The sequence below is a fragment of the Pleurodeles waltl genome, chromosome 1_1 (assembly GCF_031143425.1).
Source record: "Pleurodeles waltl isolate 20211129_DDA chromosome 1_1, aPleWal1.hap1.20221129, whole genome shotgun sequence".
In the NCBI taxonomy this organism is placed as follows: domain Eukaryota; kingdom Metazoa; phylum Chordata; class Amphibia; order Caudata; family Salamandridae; genus Pleurodeles; species Pleurodeles waltl.
In genome coordinates, this window is record NC_090436.1 from 2116733 (window position 1) to 2140618 (window position 23886).

At 45.6% G+C, this 23886-nt stretch overlaps 1 protein-coding gene across 1 annotated transcript in view; it reads right to left on the minus strand.

Moving 5' to 3' along the window:
* The window catches only part of LOC138291607 (uncharacterized), a 336430-nt gene that overhangs the window by 239676 nt on the left and 72868 nt on the right, over nucleotides 1–23886 (minus strand). Inside the window, exon 4 of the mRNA XM_069230322.1 lies at nucleotides 6400–8727. Coding sequence (XP_069086423.1) covers nucleotides 6400–7519 — 1120 coding nt within the window. The 5' untranslated portion in view covers nucleotides 7520–8727. The remainder of the gene's footprint in view (nucleotides 1–6399; nucleotides 8728–23886) is intronic.

The following is a 23886-nucleotide window of genomic DNA, read 5'->3' on the forward strand; positions in this document are numbered from 1 at the left end:
AACTTTTGCCTCCCCCCTCCCCGTGTCGTAGGTGCAGTACTCACCGGTATCTTCTGCGCCTACGTCGCTGTTGGTCGTGAAGGAGCAGAAAGACAAGGGCAGGTAGTATTTGGAGTTCCGGCTCCATGGAGTCGTCGTTCCTCGTGGGATGTGTAGAAGGTGAGCGTTTTCCCATAGCAAAAGCTGTTTCCGCCGTGTTTTTATCCACGGTGAATCCGCCCCGGAAAAGGTGGCGGATTGGCCTGTTGTGATACTGTGGGCGGTACATTGTCTCCCGCCTGTCTGTTGGCGGTGACCGCCGCGCTGCTTGTCTGTACCGGCGTGGCGGGCGGTGTGTTAAAGTGGCTGTCTTTGTTGGCGGTTTCCGCCAAGGTCATAATTCCCTTTTTTTGTCCGTCTGACTGTTTGCGGTATTACCGCATCTTTAACACAGTCCGCCAGGGTTGTAATGACCACCATAGTTGACTTATACGTTACTTAAGTGCAGTGAAAATGGCTGTGAGATAACGTGTGCGTTATTTCACGCAGGCTGCAATGGCAGTCCTGTGTAAGGGTTTGTCTGAGCTCCCTATGGGTGGCAAAAGAAATGCTGCAACCCATATGGATCTCCTGGAACCCCAATGCCCTGGGTACCTAGGCACAATATACTAAGGACTTATAAGAATTGGTAAATGTAGTCACTAGCCTATAGTGACAATTTTAAAGGCAGAGAGAACATGAGCACTGAGGTTCTGATTAGCAGAGCCTCAGTGACACAGTTGGGCACTATACAGGCAGACACATTTAGGCCACAAACTATGAACACTGAGGTCCTGGCTAGCAGGATCCCAGTGAGACAGGAAAAAACAAACTGACACACAAGTAAAATTGGGGGTAACATGCCAAGAAAGATGGTACTTTCCTACACATGCTCACAAGATCACCCTGTAAAAAATGCTTTACCGATGTACACCCAGTCAGTCACGGAGCGGGGGGAGACCCACAACCCATAAAAATAAATATGTCCCTGAACAATAACCCACTGTTTTCAAAATAGATACCCTGAGTGGGACCACTTTACAGTGTCTCATCAAAATTGTGCGAAATATAGTGTGGAAGAAACACAGCTCCCAAGAAAAGCCCAGGAACCCCAAGAAACGATTGGCGACGACATGCAAGGATGCAATGTTTTCTAAAATAACAAACCAAACCTTGCTCTTACCTAACAGGTCTGCAATCGAGCAGTCAAGTGCACCACCTCTACAGCAGACCATCACTTCTTCAGCGACCACATCAAGAACTGCAAACTGCACCATGAACTTCTTTTTTGAACTGCCATAATTAAGAAACCCCCCATCACCAGAGGACTACAGACACCTCCCCTGGATTCATCTCAAGACCTGCAATGCTTTATAAGTTATGTATCGTTGCACATTTGTAAACCTTCTGTTTACTGTGGTTGCTGCCGCATCCACTCATGGAGTCCATCCAGAAATTGTCACTGCGCTTGCGTAGGGACCCCTCTCATGTCACCTATAATTACACCGCACCCAACACTAGCATTCCACCAGAGCAACACAGCGCCCTCTTCACAACGCATGGTATCAGCACATGACCCCGTGGGTTCCAAGACATCAGTCGGGTCTTGTTAGGTCTGTTCGCTGATACTGCAATCAGTAGGTGCAGCCAGGCTTTACTTGTCCCAAGAGGTAGCCCCTGAAAAGGAAAATGTCTTCTCTACCTATATCTATACAGGATTAGGCCCAAGATACAACACAACAGAGTAGAACCCCATAGAGTCGTAGTGAATCCGATGCAAGACCAATCCCACAGCACTGTACCTCTTCACCAAGCCTAGCGATATTCAAATGGAGCTAAATAGGATGAGCAGGAGGGGCACCATAGGAGAGGATACTGTATGGCCTGAGACGTTCCAGGAAAAAGATCCTTGGAAGTAGCAAAACCACTGTGAAAGGGAGGGTCGGAGATATGGCTTCGGAGGCTTGGTTGGTTGTGAAATGTTGTCTCCTTTATTGGATAATATGGTGATACACAACAAAAAACAATATTTAAGGAGCTATCCTTTGTTTTATTGGTAGTGGTGTACAACTTCTGAAGAGGGTGTTGTCCTCCTAGATCTTGACAGGCGTGGTTTAATTATATCTTTCTTATCCTGCTTCCTTTGTAGGGGTGGAACCAGGGAGTGTGGCTGCCAGAGCCCTCCAAGGGAGAAAGCAACAGCAGAAAAACGGCGGAGAGTATATGAACCTCTTCTATTAGGTTCCTTTTTCCTTCACCGAACACCGGTAGTGTGTAATGTGATTTTGTTTTCTTTTTCTTTTACAGGGCTCTGAAGGTGTATCCCAAGGTTCCAGGTGATTGTGAAGATTAAAGGGGAGTGGGGTGGGGGGGGGGGGAACAAACGAGAAAGAAAAGTTGGGAAATAACCCTATATCAAAAAGAAATGTTGCCTGTCCTCGGTGGCACAATCACCAAACCAATGCACGAACACACCCACTTCCATCTGTGGTCCCAGGGTGGCACTTAGTGTGTCTGGGGCTGTCTTCTTTAATAACAAATGGACCCCAGACATGGAGTTCCAGTGTAGGGCCATCCACCTCGATAATACGAAGGGGAATGAGTCTTATAGGGGAAGGTTGAATAACAGCATAGATACCCCATGCCAAGGAATAAGGGACATTGAGGTGATAGATATATGTGGACAGCAGGAAAGTGGCAACCCCTAATTCTACAGAAACTCACACTGTATTCCTTGTGTTTTAGAAGTAAAGGAACAGTTCCACTGGGTAAAAACAAAAACTGTGGCACAATCCTGCACATTCTGGACATGCAACGGGCCACCTCCGTGCTGATGGACACCTACTGGCAAAGCAGCAATTTTGCCCACACACAGCTCGTATCCGGATGGTGTGGCCTTTGCTCCTTCGTCACCATACACACCCCAACCCTGGTCATTCCCGGAGAAGATCTGTCAGATTTGTACCAACACCTGCTAAACAAGAAGACAACTCTGTTGCATCAGACTCGAGAAAAAAGAACTGCTGATTATTTAGGTTGGGCTCAGTACAAGGACATACCAAAAGAAATTCAGACTGTTCTGTGATGCACAAATATCAGCAGGAGGGTCTATAGCCGTATTTACTGTGCAGACAAAAACTAACGCCCACTGGTTACAAATAATTAGGTGGGAAATGCTCAAGATGATGAACAGCACTGAGCTTGGCCTTAATTTGATCAAGGAAGAACTGAGAGCCATCCGCCTCATGGTGATGCAACATCAGTATGTGTTGGACATAATGACTGCAATGGAGGGAGGGGTGTGTTCCAAAATCGGTGCCTTCTGCTGCATGTATATACCAGGCAATGACATTCAGAACAAAACTCTGACTTTTGCCATCCAAGTATTGCACCGTTTACAAACTGGCACGCATGAGGAGGAAGGTGCCCCTGAGCAGGAGTGGTTCACAACCTGGTTCTCCTGGCTCCCCCGATGGCTGACTGGTCTGTACACGTCATTGTTGCCCGTATTCATACTATTATTGTTTTTTCCTGTGGTTTCCTGCACGTGTAAAAACGCAGTCCTGAAATTGGGTAGAATACAAGTTACTAGGGAAGTAGAACAACAAGCCCCCAATAAAGTAACTGTCATGAAGTATGTGTTAGATGGTGTAGTTGAAAATTAGAGGGAGGGAATGTTAATACAGAAAAAGTTGATGTCAATATACACCATGATGCTTTCACAAATAAAAACAAAATCACATCACTATTATCAAATTCACCCGCCATGAACTCTCCGTCAACCCGGACAGAGAAATATGTGGTCAGGCAAGTTCTGAAACCTAGTTCTGAGGTTACTGATTGACAGGTCACAGGTGGGGCAGCACGTAGCCAGCAGACAAACAAGTGAAAAGGAAAGTCAGACCAATCCCACAGATAGGCACAGCAACACCACATGGTTCCAGGAGATTGGCCCCAATAAATCGCACATGGTTGGAGCGGTGCACACATTCCCAAAACACCATAAAGTCAGATGCCGCATGTAGTTAGGAACACTCAGCCATTCAGAACACTGCACGTACGGAAACATGCGGTCATCACGCAAGGTCAAGGCCCATCTGCATTTGTCATCAGGGACCTTATTTATGACTCCAAGACAATGTCCCACATTCTTGACCTAAAAAGCAATGATTAAATTGTTTTATAGTGCCCAGAGAAATGTATTAAACACCGGTCACATCAATTGTACATCAAGGCCGTCTTTAGACCCCGTTATCGTAAATGCTCTCCTGGCCGTAATGTTTAATTAAACAAGCTGTTCCTGTTTTGCCAAACACCTCGTCTCTCAATTTTTCAAGGTAAATTCACATTCGAGCACCACGAGTCCAAGGCTAATAAACAAACCTACACAATACAAAGATCCAACTTAAAACTTAAGGGTTTATTAAAAAATACATTCATTACAGAAAACAAAAAGTAGTTAGTCATTTAGGAATTTGCATTACACAAAATAATCAAAGGATAACTCTGCAAGAGGACTAATATGAAGTCTGCCTCTGAGGTCTGCCTTCTGCCCGACAGAGATGAAACTACATTTCTGTTGTATAGTTTGTTTACTATCATCATGCTTTACTTTAGGTGAGATGACAGTAAAAAATGGAGGCCCGTGAATACAAATGTGGATAGAAACTTTTCACTCGCCTACATTAACTGCATTTAGAAAACAGCAAAAAACTAACTCTAATTTCAAATGCTTCTGATAGCTTCTTAACATTTGTAGCACTTAAAAGTTATCAACTCATTTGCTCTGACTTGATTGGTCTGAAACAGTTTTAAACATGTGCACACAGTCCCGGGTGGCCAGATTAGTATACAGCTGGAATTAAGTCCATACAGTTTGCACCTGTGAGACAATAAGAACAAAATCATAGATCTACCTATCAGCCGCTATCACCATCAATATTTCAGAATGTCACTTCTCTGAACTATGGTGCTTTCTTTTAGGGCGACCAAGCCTTGAACAGTCAAGCAAGATCACCCGGAAACCATTTCCAAATGCTGCCTCTGGGTTCCTGCAGACAAGAACATGGATGAGTGCCTGAGCTCTCTCCTCCCCAGAGCTCCCCAAGCCATGCGCCTGCAACACTCAGAATGGTGGTGACTCAGGTAGAAGCAGGGAAGAGGGAATGTTCCTACAAGGATCTGCTAACTTTCACCAAGCCAGTGCCCAGCTGGACGGCAGTACAGCCGCTTTCAGCAGAGGGACCCAACAACCGGGAGCCCAAGCACTGTAGTCTGCTTCCGTGGCTACGAACAAGTCCTTTCAAGAGTAAATTTGTTTCAAAAGAAATTTCAACAACAGTACTCCATATATCATATTCTCAGTCTTTCCACAAGCTCTAGAACCCAGATCTCCTTATAGATTGTAAAAGTTTTTAACGCATGAAGAATGATGGGTAGGTGTATATACTGGTAGAGGACGCTGATGGATTGGAACACGTTTAAAACATGTTCATAATTTTTTTCCCCATGCCGCATATCACACCATTTTACTTTTTATGGGGAATATGACCTGAACGGAAATAGAAAAGAAGGGAAACACAGATGTATAACAACTTGTCGCTCTTGACTGCCTGAACTCACTTTCTAGCTGTTTTACAAGATCGCTTACCCTATGGAGGCGTGGCTGTGATATGTGAACCTTTATGGTAGAAGTAACTGCTTCAAGCAGAGCTTCACCATTTCCCTGTTTTTGCTACAGGGTGTTCATTTGTATATTTCATTTTTATTTTAATATCACTGCAAACAGTTGCATATCTACCCCCAAATAGCACTTCGATGTGGCGACCTGGCTCCATATCAGAATGAACATTACATAAAAGTCCAGTTCATTGACTGCAATATTAAATGGAAACACTGTACAGATGCAGTGCTATAATGTGGTGATGTACCCCAATAACACAAGCAACTCTACTAATAAATGCAGATTCACAAATTTAACACTACCTCCAAAGTTCAAGTCCATTTTACTATCATACTGCAGTGAAACTGACATGAGAGAAACATGGTTTACAACCTCAGGCACTACAGCCTTATAGCCCAATGTCACAAGCTTGATTGGCCATTAAAGTTGCATGCTTTCTCCCCAGCTTGTTCTCTGATGTTGGAATACGCACTAATATATTTTACAGCCCTGTCACATTCAGAACATTTTTATGGCTTCTCGCCAGTGTCAGTTCTCCGATGAAGCAAAAGATTACATTTTTGATGGAGAGCCTTGTCACTTTCAGAACATTTCTTCAGTTTCTCTTCAGTGTGAGGTCTATGATGGGTTAGTATGCACTTGCATTTGGAAGACTTATAAAATTCAGAAGGTTTATAGATTTATTCTTTAAGTGTGAGTTATCTCATGAAGAGATAGTGAACTCTTTTGAGTGAAAGTCTTGTCACATTCAGAACACTTATACGGTCTTTCCCCCGTGTGAGTACGGTGATGTAGCAGTAAAACAGCCTTTTGTCTAAAAGCCTTGTCACATTCGGAACATGGATATGGTCTCTCCCCAGTGTGAATACTCTGGTGACTAGTTAGTCCACTCCTTTGTGTGAAAACCTTGTCACATTTAGAACATTCATATGGTTTCTCCCCAGTGTGAGTTCTGTGATGGCGTGATAGTTCTTTTTTCGTCCTGAAAGCCTTATCACATTCTGAACATTTAAATGGTTTCTCCTCACTGTGAATTCTGTGATGTGAGGACAGTGCACTTTGTTGTGTGAAAACCTTGCAACATTCAGAACATTTATATGGTTTCTCTCCGGTGTGAATTCTTTGGTGTATGGATAGGCTACCGATCTGTGTGAAAGCCTTGTCACATTGAGAACATTTAAATGGTTTCTCCCCAGTATGAGTTCTCTGATGTACTGATTGATAACTCTTATATTTAAAAGCCTTGTCACATTCAGAACATTTGTATGGTTTCTCCCCAGAGTGAACTTTCTGATGTATGGATAGTGAACCTTTTATAGCGAAAGCTTTATCACATTCAGAACATTTAAATGGTTTCTCCCCAGTGTGAACTCTCTGATGCACGGTTAGTGTACCTTTTAGCGTGAAAGCTTTGTCACATTCAGAACATTTGAATGGTTTCTCCCCCGTGTGAATTCTTTGATGCATGGATAATGCATGTTTTCTTAGGAAAGCCTTGTCACATTCGGAACATTTATATGGTTTCTTCCCAATGTGAGTTCTCTCGTGTACCAACAGTTTACTCTTTTCAATGAAAGTCTTCTCACATTCAGAACATTTATATAGTTTTTCTTCCCCAGTGTGAGTTTTCTGATGTATAGATTGATTACTCTTAAATATAAATGCCTCATCACAAACAGAACATTTATATGGTTTCATCCCAGTGTGAATTCTCTGATGTGTGACTAGAACACAGTTTTGTGTGAAATCCTTGTCACATTCAGAACATTTATAGGATTTCTCTCCAGTGTGAGTTTTCTGATGAATGGATAGTGTCATCCTTCTTGTGAAAGTGTTGTCACAGTCAGGACAGTGTCTTCTTGATGGTGTAGGGTTAGAGAACTTTCTTAAATGAAAACGTTGTCACATTACAGCCTTTACAAGTTTTCTTCCTAGAGTTCTTTGATGCTGAATTACAGAATTCTTAGGATTGTATGCCTTGTTGTAGTCAGAACACTGACACGTTTCTCATTGGTGTGAGTTTTCTGATATTGCAAAAGCTCAGGTGATGTATTGCAAACTTTGCCACATTCAGAACATTCAAATGTTTCTCCCAGTGTGAATCCTCTGATGTATGGATAGTGCATGGATTTGTCTCATAGCCATGTCACATTCACATCCATATGTTTTTTCACCAGTCTGAGTCCTTTGACATTTAATCAACTTCTCTTTTCATTCAGAATATTTATATAGCTCTTCCGCTGTTGTGTGTTATGATTTAACAATTATCCTTCCCTCCTTCAGTACATTTATATGGACTCTGCTTGACATTGTCATGGCCTTGGCATGTCTCCCCAGTTTGCGTACATTGTGTGTAAATCCATTAAGTTCTGGATGTTCAGTAATGGTGTAACCGCCCTAACCAATCCATGAGAGGTAGTGGTGGGCTCCTTTTTACACTGGATATAGAATGCTAGTATTCTTACTTTACAGGAATTAGACAAATATCTTATATACAGAATTTCAGACAGGAAAGGAATCTCTTGCCTGAAAATTTCCTGATGTCAGATTAGAGTTAAAACTTTATATTGTCTCTTCAAGGTTCAGCCCCTATGTGGATTTTTTATTGCTCAGTTAGTCAGTCGTTGTTACATGGAAGACATTATCACATTCAGAGCACGTACTATGTATTGTGCACAGAATCTGGCTTGTTGAAGTTCCTTCAAGTGGTAAAGGGTATCAAATGAATCAGACACAAACCACTTCCTTGGTGTGTGGTCCCATACTATGCAGAGGAAACAGCCGTGTGCATTAAATTATCTTCCCACATCAAAAACATTCAAAGAACGCACTCAGTGAGTTAACTTCTCTCCAGTCTGTATACAATACTTCTCATGTACGTGTTTGCAAGTCGGGATGGATCGGCTGTTGCCTCAGAACGTTTTGATGGAGCGATAGCTGTCATGACATTTGTCTTTCTCAATGACAATTTTACAGTGATTCCCGCTCTTTATATTCCACTCGTGATACTTTTTTTACCTACTGGACTGAAAAACATAAAAATTGTTTTAGGACAATGAAGCTTAAAATAAAACAATTTTAATACAATGTAAGTGAAATTAATTATTTCAATTAAACAATGGAAAACTTCAACATAAATGAAATTGGGAATTGTGGCCAGAATTAACATAGAAAACAGAATACCAGTAATACCTTGACTAAACCAACAGCATGAAAAGAGAAACCACAATATTCATTGACCGATGACTACATTATACATATATACAGAAACAATATACATGAGATTCAATGCCCACATCATAAGAAACCCAGACAGAGAAGTCAATGGCACAAAACATATGCATTGGAAACCCAACAGCCACGACCAGAGCATGGGTAAATACAGAAATTAATGCATCTTTCATAAAATTGACATTGCGTATTAACACAAACGAGAGGATACAAGAGTTAATCGGTACTCTAAGAACCTTCATGTGAGCAGACAAGACAGTAAATTTGTAATAATATGAACACTTGTTTGGTTAACAAATAAACAGACAAGTGACTCAATGATGACACCAACAGCATTGAATGACGCAGAAACCAAGATCCTGTTAGGCCAATGCCCTCATCAGAATTTACACAGAACACAACGCACTTGACAACTCACAGCCACACCCTGATCATGGGCAAAGCTAAAAAACCAAGACCAATGACATCAACCAAAATACTTGTGAACAAAAGACGATATCGATTAAGATGGGAAAAAAGACAATGGCAAACCACTGACCGCACCCACACAATCTAATCAGCACAACACAAATTTTAACATAAACAGTAATACATGTAGTTCAATTACCCTCGCCGATGACAGGAATGAACAGGTAAACTGAGGCACTCCTTGACAGACTTGTTTCTCCCAGTCCAGAGCCCATCAGAGGTTAATGAATACTCCTTCCTAAACCACATGTGTTTTACGACTCATGACGTAAAAACACACTGCTCACTGGAGGCCAAATATTGTTATTTCTGTATTGACTGTCCTGGGCCTAATGTGTTCAAGCAGTAAAGGCATTGGTTATAATCATTTAGAACACCTATAATGCATGGTATGGCAAAGCTGTCCTAAATGGAAACAAATGTCCAGGGAGTCTGTGCCAAGGTACAGCACGTTGTGCCTTAAGAAGGATAACTTGTGTGTTAGCCTACCAGTATTAACCACCCCCCACCTCCCTGTGTGTAACCCACCAGTATTAATTACACCGACCACCCTTTGTGTAAGCCCACCAGTATTAACCACCCCCCTTCCATGTGTGGAAGCTCACCTGTACTAACCATCCCCCACCTGTATGTGTAAGCAACCCCACCCTCCCTATCAGCACAAGCACACCAGTGCTACTCAACACCCTCATCCTTGTGCAGAGGCCGCAACATGTCTAAGACACCCCCTCTGCCCCTCCCATGCTTGTCAGTCACTCAACCGGCCTCTGCCCCACTCCTTTACCCTTTAACTCCACCCTCCTTTGTAAGAAAACAAGTGTTAACCATCCCCCACCTCCCTGTGTGTAAGTCTACCAGTATTAACTACACCACACCTTCCTGTATGTAAGCCCACCAGTATTACTACACCCCACCTCCGTGTGTGTAAGCCCACCAGTATTAAACCATCACCCAACCTCCCTGTGTAAGCCCACTAGTATTAACCACCCCTACCTCCCTGTGTGCAAGCCCACCAGTATTAACCATCCCTCACCTCCCTGTGTGTAAGCCCACCAGTATTAACTACACCCACATCCCTGTGTGCAAGCCCACCGGTATGAACTTCTCCCACCTCCATGTGTGTAAGCCCACCAGTATTAACCACCCCCACCTTACTGTAAGACCACCCGTATTAACCATCCCTCACCTCCCTGTGTGTAAGGCCACCAGTATTTACCACCCCCACCTTACTATAAGCCCACCCGTATTAACCATCCCTCACCTCTCTGTGTGGAAGACCACCGGTATGAACTTCTCCCACCTCCATGTGTGTAAGCCCACCGGTATGAACTTCTCCCACCTCATGTATGTAAACCTACCGGTATGAACTTCTCCCACCTCCCTGTGTGTAGGCCCACCAGTATTTACCACCCCCACCTTACTGTAAGCCCACCCGTATTAACCATCCCTCACCTCCCTGTGTGGAAGGCCACCGGTATGAACTTCTCCCACCTCCATGTGTGTAGGCCCACCAGTATTAACCATCCCTCACCTGTAAGCCCACCCGTATTAACCATCCCTCACCTCCCTGTGTGGAAGGCCACCGGTATGAACTTCTCCCACCTTCCTGTGTATAAGCCCACCAGTATTAACCATCCCTCACCTTACTGTAAGCCCACCCGTATTAACCATCCCTCACCTCCCTGTGTGGAAGGCCACCAGTATTAACCCCTTCGCTGCCGGCCTTCCCCTCCTGTGCCGAGCCTTTTCTTTTTAGCTATTTGGGGCAGTTTGTGCTTAGGCCCTCTGTAGGAAAGTACCATCTTGCCTGGCATGTTACCCCCATTTTTCACTGTATATATGTTGTTTTAGTTGTATGTGTCACTGGGACCCTGGTAACCCAGGGCCCCAGTGCTCATAAGTGTGCCTGAATGTGTTACCTGTGTAGTGACTAACTGTCTCACTGAGGCTCTGCTAATCAGAACCTCAGTGGTTATGCTCTCTCATTTCTTTCCAAATTGTCACTGACAGGCTAGTGACCATTTTTACCAATTTACATTGGCTTACTGGAACACCCTTATAATTCCCTAGTATATGGTACTGAGGTACCCAGGGTATTGGGGTTCCAGGAGATCCCTATGGGCTGCAGCATTTCTTTTGCCACCCATAGGGAGCTCTGACAATTCTTACACAGGCCTGCCACTGCAGCCTGAGTGAAATAACGTCCACGTTATTTCACAGCCATTTTACACTGCACTTAAGTAACTTATAAGTCACCTATATGTCTAACCTTTACCTGGTAAAGGTTAGGTGCAAAGTTACTTAGTGTGAGGGCATCCTGGCACTAGCCAAGGTGCCCCCACATTGTTCAGAGCCAATTCACTGAACTTTGTGAGTGCGGGGACACCATTACACGCGTGCACTACATATAGGTCACTACCTATATGTAGCTTCACCATGGTAACTCCGAATATGGCCATGTAACATGTCTATGATCATGGAATTGCCCCCTCTATGCCATCCTGGCATTATTGGTACAATTCCATGATCCCAGTGGTCTGTAGCACAGACCCTGGTACTGCCAGACTGCCCTTCCTGGGGTTTCTCTGCAGCTGCTGCTGCTGCCAACCCCTCAGACAGGCAGCTGCCCTCCTGGGGTCCAGCCAGGCCTGGCCCAGGATGGCAGAACAAAGAACTTCCTCTGAGAGAGGGTGTGACACCCTCTCCCTTTGGAAAATGGTGTGAAGGCAGGGGAGGAGTAGCCTCCCCCAGCCTCTGGAAATGCTTTGTTGGGCACAGATGTGCCCAATTCTGCATAAGCCAGTCTACACCGGTTCAGGGACCCCTTAGCCCTGCTCTGGCGCGAAACTGGACAAAGGAAAGGGGAGTGACCACTCCCCTGACCTGCACCTCCCCTGGGAGGTGTCCAGAGCTCCTCCAGTGTGCTCCAGACCTCTGCCATCTTGGAAACAGAGGTGCTGCTGGCACACTGGACTGCTCTGAGTGGCCAGTGCCACCAGGTGACGTCAGAGACTCCTTGTGATAGGCTCCTTCAGGTGTTAGTAGCCTTTCCTCTCTCCTAGGTAGCCAAACCCTCTTTTCTGGCTATTTAGGGTCTCTGTCTCTGGGGAAACTTCAGATAACGAATGCATGAGCTCAGCCGAGTTCCTCTGCATCTCCCTCTTCATCTTCTGATAAGGAATCGACCGCTGACCGCGCTGGAAGCCTGCAAACCTGCAACATAGTAGCAAAGACGACTACTGCAACTCTGTAACGCTGATCCTGCCGCCTTCTCGACTGTTTTCCTGCTTGTGCATGCTGTGGGGGTAGTCTGCCTCCTCTCTGCACCAGAAGCTCCGAAGAAATCTCCCGTGGGTCGACGGAATCTTCCCCCTGCAACCGCAGGCACCAAAAAGCTGCATCTCCGGTCCCTTGGGTCTCCTCTCAGCACGACGAGCGAGGTCCCTCGAATCCAGCGACACCGTCCAAGTGACTCCCACAGTCCAGTGACTCTTCAGCCCGAGTTTGGTGGAGGTAAGTCCTTGCCTCACCTTGCTGGGCTGCATTGCTGGGAACCGCGACTTTGCAAGCTTCTCCGGCCCCTGTGCACTTCCGGCGGAAATCCTGTGTGCACAGCCAAGCCTGGGTCCACGGCACTCTAACCTGCATTGCACGACTTTCTAAGTTGGTCTCCGGCGACGTGGGACTCCTTTGTGCAACTTCGGCGAGCACCGTTTCACGCATCCTCGTAGTGCCTGTTTCTGGCACTTCTCCGGGTGCTACCTGCTTCAGTGAGGGCTCTTTGTCTTGCTCGACGTCCCCTCTCTCTGCAGGTCCAATTTGCGACCTCCTGGTCCCTCCTGGGCCCCAGCAGCGTCCAAAAACGCCAAACGCACGATTTGCGTGTAGCAAGGCTTGTTGGCGTCCATTCGGCGGGAAAACACTTCTGCACGACTCTCCAAGGCGTGGGGGATCCATCCTCCAAAGGGGAAGTCTCTAGCCCTTGTCGTTCCTGCAGTATTCACAGTTCTTCAGCCTAGTAAGAGCTTCTTTGCACCAACCGCTGGCATTTCTTGGGCATCTGCCCCTCTCCGAGCTGCTTGTGACTTTTGGACTTGGTCCCCTTGTTCCACAGGTACCCTCAGACAGGAATCCATCGTTGTTGCATTGCTGATTTGTGTTTTCCTTGCATTCTCCCTCTAACACGACTATTTTGTCCTTAGGGGAACTTTGGTGCACTTTGCACTCACTTTTCAGGGTCTTGGGGAGGGTTATTTTTCTAACTCTCACTATTTTCTAATAGTCCCAGCGACCCTCTACAAGGTCACATAGGTTTGGGGTCCATTCGTGGTTCGCATTCCACTTCTGGAGTATATGGTTTGTGTTGCCCCTATCCCTATGTTTCCCCATTGCATCCTATTGTAACTATACATTGTTTGCACTGTTTTCTAAGACTATACTGCATATTTTTGCTATTGTGTATATATATCTTGTGTATATTTCCTATCCTCTCACTGAGGGTACACTCTAAGATACTTTGGCATATTGTCATAAAAAATAAAGTACCTTTATTTTTAGTATAACTGTGTATTGTGTTTTCTTATGATATTGTGCATATGACACTAAGTGGTACTGTAGTAGCTTCACACGTCTCCTAGTTCAGCCTAAGCTGCTTTGCTAAGCTACCATTATCTATCAGCCTAAGCTGCTAGACACCCTATACACTAATAAGGGATAACTGGGCCTGGTGCCTTGGTACTCACTACAAGCCAGTCCAGCCTCCTACATTGGTTGTGCAGCGGTGGGATAAGTGCTTTGAGACTACTTACCACTCTTGTCATTGTACTTTTCATAAGAGAAAAATATACAAAACAAGGTCAGTGTATATACACATAGCCAAAAAGTTTTGCATTTCCTCTTTTCACTCTTTTCTAAGTGCTGAAAAGTACTTCTAAACTTTCAAAAAGTTCTTAAAAGTTTAAAAAGTTTTTCTGTCTTTCCAAAAAGTTCTGAAAACTTTTTTTTCTCTTTGTCTATCACTTTAACTCTCTCTAAAAAATGTCTGGCACAGGCCAAAAAGTTGAACTGTCCAAACTTGCATATGATCACCTTAGCTGGAAAGGAGAAAGGAGTCTCTGCATAGAGAGAGGTTTGAGTGTAGGGAAGAATCCTTCTTTAGAACTGTTAATTAATATGCTTAGAGTACAGGATAAGGCCATAAGTGCCCAATCTGTAGAAAAAGTAGCTAATGGTTCTCAATCTGATCCAGGGACTCCCCCAGGAAAAGGTTCAGGAAAGAAACTTCTCAGCCTGCCCATTACTAGACAGTCTAGCATAGTTGGTACAGAGGTTGAATCACATCATACTGATGATGTGCTCTCACATTATACTGGTAGCCAAGCTGTTAGGGTGCCCTCTGTAAGGGACAGGTCTCCTTCTGTTCATTCCCATCATACCTCTGTATCTAGAAATGTCCCTCCCACCCACCCTGATGACAGATTGTTGGAAAGGGAGCTCAATAGATTGAGAGTGGAGCAAACCAGACTGAAGCTCAAGAAGCAACAGCTGGATTTGGATAGACAGTCTTTAGAAATAGAGAGGGAAAGACAGAAGATGGGTTTAGATACCCATGGTGGCAGCAGCAGTATTCCCCATAGTCATCCTGCAAAAGAGCATGATTCCAGGAATCTGCATAAGATAGTTCCCCCTTACAAGGAGGGGGATGACATTAACAAGTGGTTTGCTGCACTTGAGAGGGCCTGTGCTGTACAGGATGTCCCTCAAAAGCAGTGGGCTGCTATCCTATGGCTATCATTTACTGGAAAAGGTAGGGATAGGCTCCTTACTGTAAAAGAAAATGATGCTAACAATTTCCAAGTTCTTAAGAATGCACTCCTGGATGGTTATGGCTTAACCACTGAACAGTACAGGATAAAGTTCAGAGATACCAAAAAGGAGTCTTCACAAGACTGGGTTGATTTCATTGACCAGGCAGTGAAGGCCTTGGAGGGGTGGTTACATGGCAGTAAAGTTACTGATTATGACAGCCTGTATAACTTGATCCTGAGAGAGCATATTCTTAATAATTGTGTGTCTGATTTGTTGCACCAGTACTTGGTGGACTCTGATCTGACCTCTCCCCAAGAATTGGGAAAGAAGGCAGACAAATGGGTCAGAACAAGAGTGAACAGAAAAGTTCATACAGGGGGTGACAAAGATGGCAACAAAAAGAAGGATGGTAAGTCTTCTGACAAGGGTGGGGACAAATCTAAAAATGAGTCTTCATCAGGCCCACAAAAACACTCTGGTGGGGGTGGTGGGCCCAAATCCTCCTTTAATCAGAACAAGGAAAAGAAACCATGGTGCTATTTATGTAAGATAAAAGGCCATTGGACAACAGATCCCAGTTGTCCAAAGAAAGGCACCACAGCTCCTACCACTACAACCCCTACTGCTACACCTAGTGTCCCTACTAATAGCAGTGGTGGTGGGAGCAAACCTACTAATAGCCAATCCAAGGGAGTAGCTGGGCTCACTTTTGGTAATTTAGTTGGGGTTGGTCTAATTAGGGAGACCACAGAGGCTACTTTAGTCTCTGAAGGGGCTATTGACTTAGCCACTTTGGTTGCTTGCCCCCATAACTTGGAGAAGTACAAGCAACTAACCCTAATAAATGGTGTTGAGGTCCAGGCCTACAGGGACACAGGTGCCAGTGTCACAATGGTGATTGAGAAACTGGTGCACCCTGAACAACACATACTTGGACACCAGTACCAAGTAACCGATGCTCACAACATAACACAAAGCCACCCCATGGCTGTTGTAAATCTCAACTGGGGGGGGGGTATCTGGTCCAAAGAAAGTTGTGGTAGCTTCAGATTTACCTGTAGACTGTCTATTAGGGAATGATTTGGAGACATCAGCTTGGTCAGATGTGGAGTTGGAGGCCCATGCAGCAATGCTGGGCATCCCAGGGCATATTTTTGCTTTGACAAGGGCTCAGGCCAAAAAGCAAAAAGGACAGGGAAGCTTGGATCCTGGAAGAATGGACCAAGTGCTCCCTAAAGCTAGGGCTAGTAGAAGCAAACCACTTCCTACTATCCCTCCCTCTACAGTGGATTCTCCTTCTGAGGAAGAAGAATTCCCTCCCTGTGCAGAACCTACACCAGAGGAGCTGGAAGCAGACACTGCTGAGCTTTTGGGTGAAGGGGGGCCTGCCAGAGAGGAGCTGAGTGTGGCACAGCAAACCTGTCCCACATTAGAGGGTCTCAGACAGCAAGCTGTCAAACAGGCTAATGGGGATGTCAGTGACTCACACAGAGTTTACTGGGAGGACAACCTCTTGTACACTGAGCATAGGGATCCTAAACCTGGAGCTGCCAGGAGATTAGTGATTCCTCAGGAGTACAGAAAGTTCCTCCTAACACTGGCACATGACATTCCCTTAGCTGGGCACCTGGGTCAAATGAAAACTTGGGACAGATTGGTACCACTGTTTCATTGGCCTAGGATGTCTGAGGACACAAAAGAATTTTGTAAGTCCTGTGAAACCTGTCAAGCCAGTGGCAAGACAGGTGGCACTCCAAAGGCACCCCTTATCCCACTGCCTGTGGTTGGGGTTCCCTTTGAAAGGGTAGAGGTTGACATAGTTGGCCCCCTTGACCCTCCTACTGCTTCAGGCAATAGGTTTATCTTGGTGGTAGTGGACCATGCCACAAGATATCCTGAAGCTATTCCTTTAAGGACCACTACAGCTCCTGCAGTGGCAAAGGCCCTCCTGGGAATATTTTCCAGGGTGGGCTTCCCAAAGGAAGTAGTATCAGACAGGGGAAGCAATTTCATGTCTGCATACTTAAAGGCCATGTGGAAGGAGTGTGGTGTAACTTACAAGTTCACAACACCCTATCATCCACAAACAAATGGACTGGTGGAGAGATTTAATAAAACTCTCAAAGGCATGATTATGGGACTCCCTGAAAAACTCCGCAGGAGATGGGATATCCTTCTACCATGCCTCCTTTTTGCCTACAGGGAGGTACCCCAGAAAGGAGTGGGCTTCAGCCCCTTTGAACTTCTTTTTGGACACCCTGTTAGGGGTCCACTCACACTTGTAAAGGAGGGTTGGGAACAACCTTTAAAAGCTCCTAAGCAGGATATTGTGGATTATGTACTTGGCCTCAGATCAAGGATGGCTGAGTACATGAAAAAGGCCAGTAAAAACCTTCAGGCCAGCCAAGAGCTACAGAAGCAATGGCATGATCAGAAGGCTGTTTTGGTTCAGTACCAACCTGGGCAGAAAGTGTGGGTCTTGGAGCCTGTGGCCCCAAGAGCACTCCAAGATAAATGGAGTGGACCCCACACAATTGTTGAAAAGAAGGGTGAAGTCACCTACTTGGTTGACTTAGGCACTGCCAGGAGTCCCCTTAGGGTGCTCCATGTCAACCGCCTGAAACCCTACTATGACAGGGCTGATCTCACCCTGCTCATGGCAACAGATGAGGGACAGGAAGAAGACAGTGATCCTCTACCTGATCTCTTCTCTTCCACAGAACAAGATGCTCTTGTGGAAGGTGTAGTTTTGGCTGATTGTCTTACTGCTGAGCAGAAAGATAATTGCATAAATCTCCTAGGACAATTTTCAGAACTCTTCTCCATTGTGCCAGGCACCACTTCTTGGTGTCAGCACACTATAGATACTGGAGACAGTTTACCTGTCAAAAGTAAGATCTATAGGCAGCCTGACCATGTCAGGGACTGCATAAAGCAAGAAGTTCAGAAGATGTTGGAACTAGGAGTGGTTGAGCACTCTGACAGTCCATGGGCTTCTCCTGTGGTACTGGTACCAAAACCCAATTCTAAAGATGGAAAGAAGGAAATGAGGTTTTGTGTAGACTATAGAGGTCTCAACTTGGTAACCAAAACTGATGCTCACCCTATACCCAGGGCAGATGAGCTAATAGATACACTGGCATCTGCCAAGTATCTAAGCACTTTTGATTTGACTGCAGGGTATTGGCAGATCAAAATGTCAGAAGATGCTAAACCTAAGACTGCATTTTCTACCATTGGAGGACATTACCAGTTTACTGTAATGCCTTTTGGTTTGAAAAATGCACCTGCCACTTTTCAGAGGTTGGTGAACACAGTCCTGCAAGGGCTGGAAGCTTTCAGTGCAGCATATTTGGATGATATAGCTGTCTTTAGCTCCAGCTGGGATGATCACCTGGTCCACCTATGGAAAGTTTTGGAGGCCCTGCAAAAGGCAGGCCTCACTATCAAGGCTTCAAAGTGCCAGATAGGGCAGGGTAAGGTGGTTTATCTGGGACACCTTGTTGGTGGGGAACAGATTGCACCACTTCAGGGGAAAATCCAAACTATTATTGATTGGGTTCCCCCTACCACTCAGACTCAGGTGAGAGCCTTCCTAGGCCTCACTGGGTATTACAGGAGGTTCATTAAGAACTATGGCTCCATTGCAGCCCCTCTTAATGACCTCACATCCAAGAAAATGCCTAAAAAGGTATTATGGACAGCAAACTGTCAGAAAGCTTTTGAGGAGCTGAAGCAGGCCATGTGCTCTGCACCTGTCCTGAAAAGCCCTTGTTACTCTAAAAAATTCTATGTCCAAACTGATGCATCTGAATTAGGAGTAGGGGCAGTCCTATCACAACTTAATTCTGAGGGCCAGGATCAACCTGTTGCTTTTATTAGTAGAAGGTTGACCCCTAGAGAAAAGCGTTGGTCTGCCATTGAGAGGGAGGCCTTTGCTGTGGTCTGGGCTCTGAAGAAGTTGAGGCCATACCTGTTTGGCACTCACTTCATTGTTCAGACAGACCACAAACCTCTACTTTGGCTAAAACAAATGAAAGGTGAAAATCCTAAATTGTTGAGGTGGTCCATATCCCTACAGGGAATGGACTATACAGTGGAACATAGACCTGGGAGTAGCCACTCCAATGCAGATGGACTCTCCAGATATTTCCACTTAGACAATGAAGACTCATCAGGTAATGGCTAGTCTTATTGTCCTTCGTTTGGGGGGGGGTTGTGTAGGAAAGTACCATCTTGCCTGGCATGTTACCCCCATTTTTCACTGTATATATGTTGTTTTAGTTGTATGTGTCACTGGGACCCTGGTAACCCAGGGCCCCAGTGCTCATAAGTGTGCCTGAATGTGTTACCTGTGTAGTGACTAACTGTCTCACTGAGGCTCTGCTAATCAGAACCTCAGTGGTTATGCTCTCTCATTTCTTTCCAAATTGTCACTGACAGGCTAGTGACCATTTTTACCAATTTACATTGGCTTACTGGAACACCCTTATAATTCCCTAGTATATGGTACTGAGGTACCCAGGGTATTGGGGTTCCAGGAGATCCCTATGGGCTGCAGCATTTCTTTTGCCACCCATAGGGAGCTCTGACAATTCTTACACAGGCCTGCCACTGCAGCCTGAGTGAAATAACGTCCACGTTATTTCACAGCCATTTTACACTGCACTTAAGTAACTTATAAGTCACCTATATGTCTAACCTTTACCTGGTAAAGGTTAGGTGCAAAGTTACTTAGTGTGAGGGCACCCTGGCACTAGCCAAGGTGCCCCCACATTGTTCAGAGCCAATTCACTGAACTTTGTGAGTGCGGGGACACCATTACACGCGTGCACTACATATAGGTCACTACCTATATGTAGCTTCACCATGGTAACTCAGAATATGGCCATGTAACATGTCTATGATCATGGAATTGCCCCCTCTATGCCATCCTGGCATTATTGGTACAATTCCATGATCCCAGTGGTCTGTAGCACAGACCCTGGTACTGCCAGACTGCCCTTCCTGGGGTTTCTCTGCAGCTGCTGCTGCTGCCAACCCCTCAGACAGGCAGCTGCCCTCCTGGGGTCCAGCCAGGCCTGGCCCAGGATGGCAGAACAAAGAACTTCCTCTGAGAGAGGGTGTGACACCCTCTCCCTTTGGAAAATGGTGTGAAGGCAGGGGAGGAGTAGCCTCCCCCAGCCTCTGGAAATGCTTTGTTGGGCACAGATGTGCCCAATTCTGCATAAGCCAGTCTACACCGGTTCAGGGACCCCTTAGCCCTGCTCTGGCGCGAAACTGGACAAAGGAAAGGGGAGTGACCACTCCCCTGACCTGCACCTCCCCTGGGAGGTGTCCAGAGCTCCTCCAGTGTGCTCCAGACCTCTGCCATCTTGGAAACAGAGGTGCTGCTGGCACACTGGACTGCTCTGAGTGGCCAGTGCCACCAGGTGACGTCAGAGACTCCTTGTGATAGGCTCCTTCAGGTGTTAGTAGCCTTTCCTCTCTCCTAGGTAGCCAAACCCTCTTTTCTGGCTATTTAGGGTCTCTGTCTCTGGGGAAACTTCAGATAACGAATGCATGAGCTCAGCCGAGTTCCTCTGCATCTCCCTCTTCACCTTCTGATAAGGAATCGACCGCTGACCGCGCTGGAAGCCTGCAAACCTGCAACATAGTAGCAAAGACGACTACTGCAACTCTGTAACGCTGATCCTGCCGCCTTCTCGACTGTTTTCCTGCTTGTGCATGCTGTGGGGGTAGTCTGCCTCCTCTCTGCACCAGAAGCTCCGAAGAAATCTCCCGTGGGTCGACGGAATCTTCCCCCTGCAACCGCAGGCACCAAAAAGCTGCATCTCCGGTCCCTTGGGTCTCCTCTCAGCACGACGAGCGAGGTCCCTCGAATCCAGCGACACCGTCCAAGTGACTCCCACAGTCCAGTGACTCTTCAGCCCGAGTTTGGTGGAGGTAAGTCCTTGCCTCACCTCGCTGGGCTGCATTGCTGGGAACCGCGACTTTGCAAGCTTCTCCGGCCCCTGTGCACTTCCGGCGGAAATCCTGTGTGCACAGCCAAGCCTGGGTCCACGGCACTCGAACCTGCATTGCACGACTTTCTAAGTTGGTCTCCGGCGACGTGGGACTCCTTTGTGCAACTTCGGCGAGCACCGTTTCACGCATCCTCGTAGTGCCTGTTTCTGGCACTTCTCCGGGTGCTACCTGCTTCAGTGAGGGCTCTTTGTCTTGCTCGACGTCCCCTCTCTCTGCAGGTCCAATTTGCGACCTCCTGGTCCCTCCTGAGCCCCAGCAGCGTCCAAAAACGCCAAACGCACGATTTGCGTGTAGCAAGGCTTGTTGGCGTCCATTCGGCGGGAAAACACTTCTGCACGACTCTCCAAGGCGTGGGGGATCCATCCTCCAAAGGGGAAGTCTCTAGCCCTTGTCGTTCCTGCAGTATTCACAGTTCTTCAGCCTAGTAAGAGCTTCTTTGCACCAACCGCTGGCATTTCTTGGGCATCTGCCCCTCTCCGAGCTGCTTGTGACTTTTGGACTTGGTCCCCTTGTTCCACAGGTACCCTCAGACAGGAATCCATCGTTGTTGCATTGCTGATTTGTGTTTTCCTTGCATTCTCCCTCTAACACGACTATTTTGTCCTTAGGGGAACTTTGGTGCAGTTTGCACTCACTTTTCAGGGTCTTGGGGAGGGTTATTTTTCTAACTCTCACTATTTTCTAATAGTCCCAGCGACCCTCTACAAGGTCACATAGGTTTGGGGTCCATTCGTGGTTCGCATTCCACTTCTGGAGTATATGGTTTGTGTTGCCCCTATCCCTATGTTTCCCCATTGCATCCTATTGTAACTATACATTGTTTGCACTGTTTTCTAAGACTATACTGCATATTTTTGCTATTGTGTATATATATCTTGTGTATATTTCCTATCCTCTCACTGAGGGTACACTCTAAGATACTTTGGCATATTGTCATAAAAAATAAAGTACCTTTATTTTTAGTATAACTGTGTATTGTGTTTTCTTATGATATTGTGCATATGACACTAAGTGGTACTGTAGTAGCTTCACACGTCTCCTAGTTCAGCCTAAGCTGCTTTGCTAAGCTACCATTATCTATCAGCCTAAGCTGCTAGACACCCTATACACTAATAAGGGATAACTGGGCCTGGTGCAAGGTGCAAGTACCCCTTGGTACTCACTACAAGCCAGTCCAGCCTCCTACACCCTCATAACTTATTTTTCACATAAGCTATCCACTTCAAATTTGCGTCCTTTTTTCGCAACATCCTGGGGATTCCAGAGGTACCCAGAGTTTGTGGGTTTCGCTGGAGGAGACCAAGAAATTAACCAAACTACAACAAACTTTTCATTTTTTTTTATTTAAGGGGGGAATAGGGCTGCAGACGAAGGCTTATGTTTTTTCCCCTGAAAACTGCATCAACAAAGGGTTTGCGGTGCTTAAATCACCATATTCCCAGCTTTCAGGAACAGGCAGACTTGTATCGGAAAACCACATTTGTCAACTCAATTTTGGCATATTACTGGGACATACCCCATTTTTACTATTGTTTGTGCTTTGAGCCTCCTTCCAGTTAGTATCAGAAATGAGTGTGAAACCAATGCTGGATCCCAGAAAGCTAAACATTTCTGAAAAAGAGACAAAATTCTGAAGTCAGCAAGGGGTAATTTGTTTAGACCCTACAAGGGTTTCCCTACAGAAAATAACAGCTGAAATAAACAAAATATTGTTTTTCTCCACGTTTTACTCTGTAACTTTTTCCTTCAATGTCATATTTTCAAAAGCAATATACTGTTACGTCTGCTGGACTCTTCTGGTTGTGGGGACATATAGGTCTTGTAGGTTCATCAAGAACTCTAGGTACCCAGAGCCAATAAATGAGCTGCACCTTGCAACAGTTTTCATTGTATACCGGGCATACAGCAATTAATTTGGTGAAATATAAAAAGTGAGAAATAGGTATCAACAAAACTTTTGTATTTCCGAAATAAGCACAAGATAAGGTGTTGAGATGCAGTGGTTATTTGCACATCACTGAATCCCGGGGTGCCCATACTAGCATGTGGATTACAGGGAATTCTCAAATAGACGTCTTTTTTACACACTGTCTTACATTTGGAAGAAAACAATGCGGAGAAAGACAAGGGGCAATAACACTTGGTCCGCTATTCTGTGTTCCCCCAAGTCTCCCAATAAAAATGGTACCTCACTTGTGTGGGTAGGCCTAGTGCCCACGACAGGAAACGCAACATGGACACATCACATTTTTACATTGAAATCTGACGTGTTTCTTGCAAAGTGCCTAGCTGTGGATTTTGGCCTCTAGCTCAGCCGGCACCTAGGGAAACCGACCAAACCTGCGCATTTTTTAAAACTAGACACCTAGGGGAATCCAAGATGGGGTGACTTGTGGGGCTCTCGCCAGGTTCTGTTACCCAGAATCCTTTCCAAACCTCAAACTGTGGCTACAAAAAACACTTTTTTCTCACATTTCGGTGACAGAAAGTTCTGGAATCTGAGAGGAGCCACAAATTTCCTTTCCCCTAGCGTTCCCCCAAGTCTCCCGATAAAAATGGTACCTCATTTTTGTAGGTAGGCCTACTGACCGTGAAAGGAAATGCCCCAAAACACTATCAAAATTATCAAATACAAAACTACCTGTTTTTGG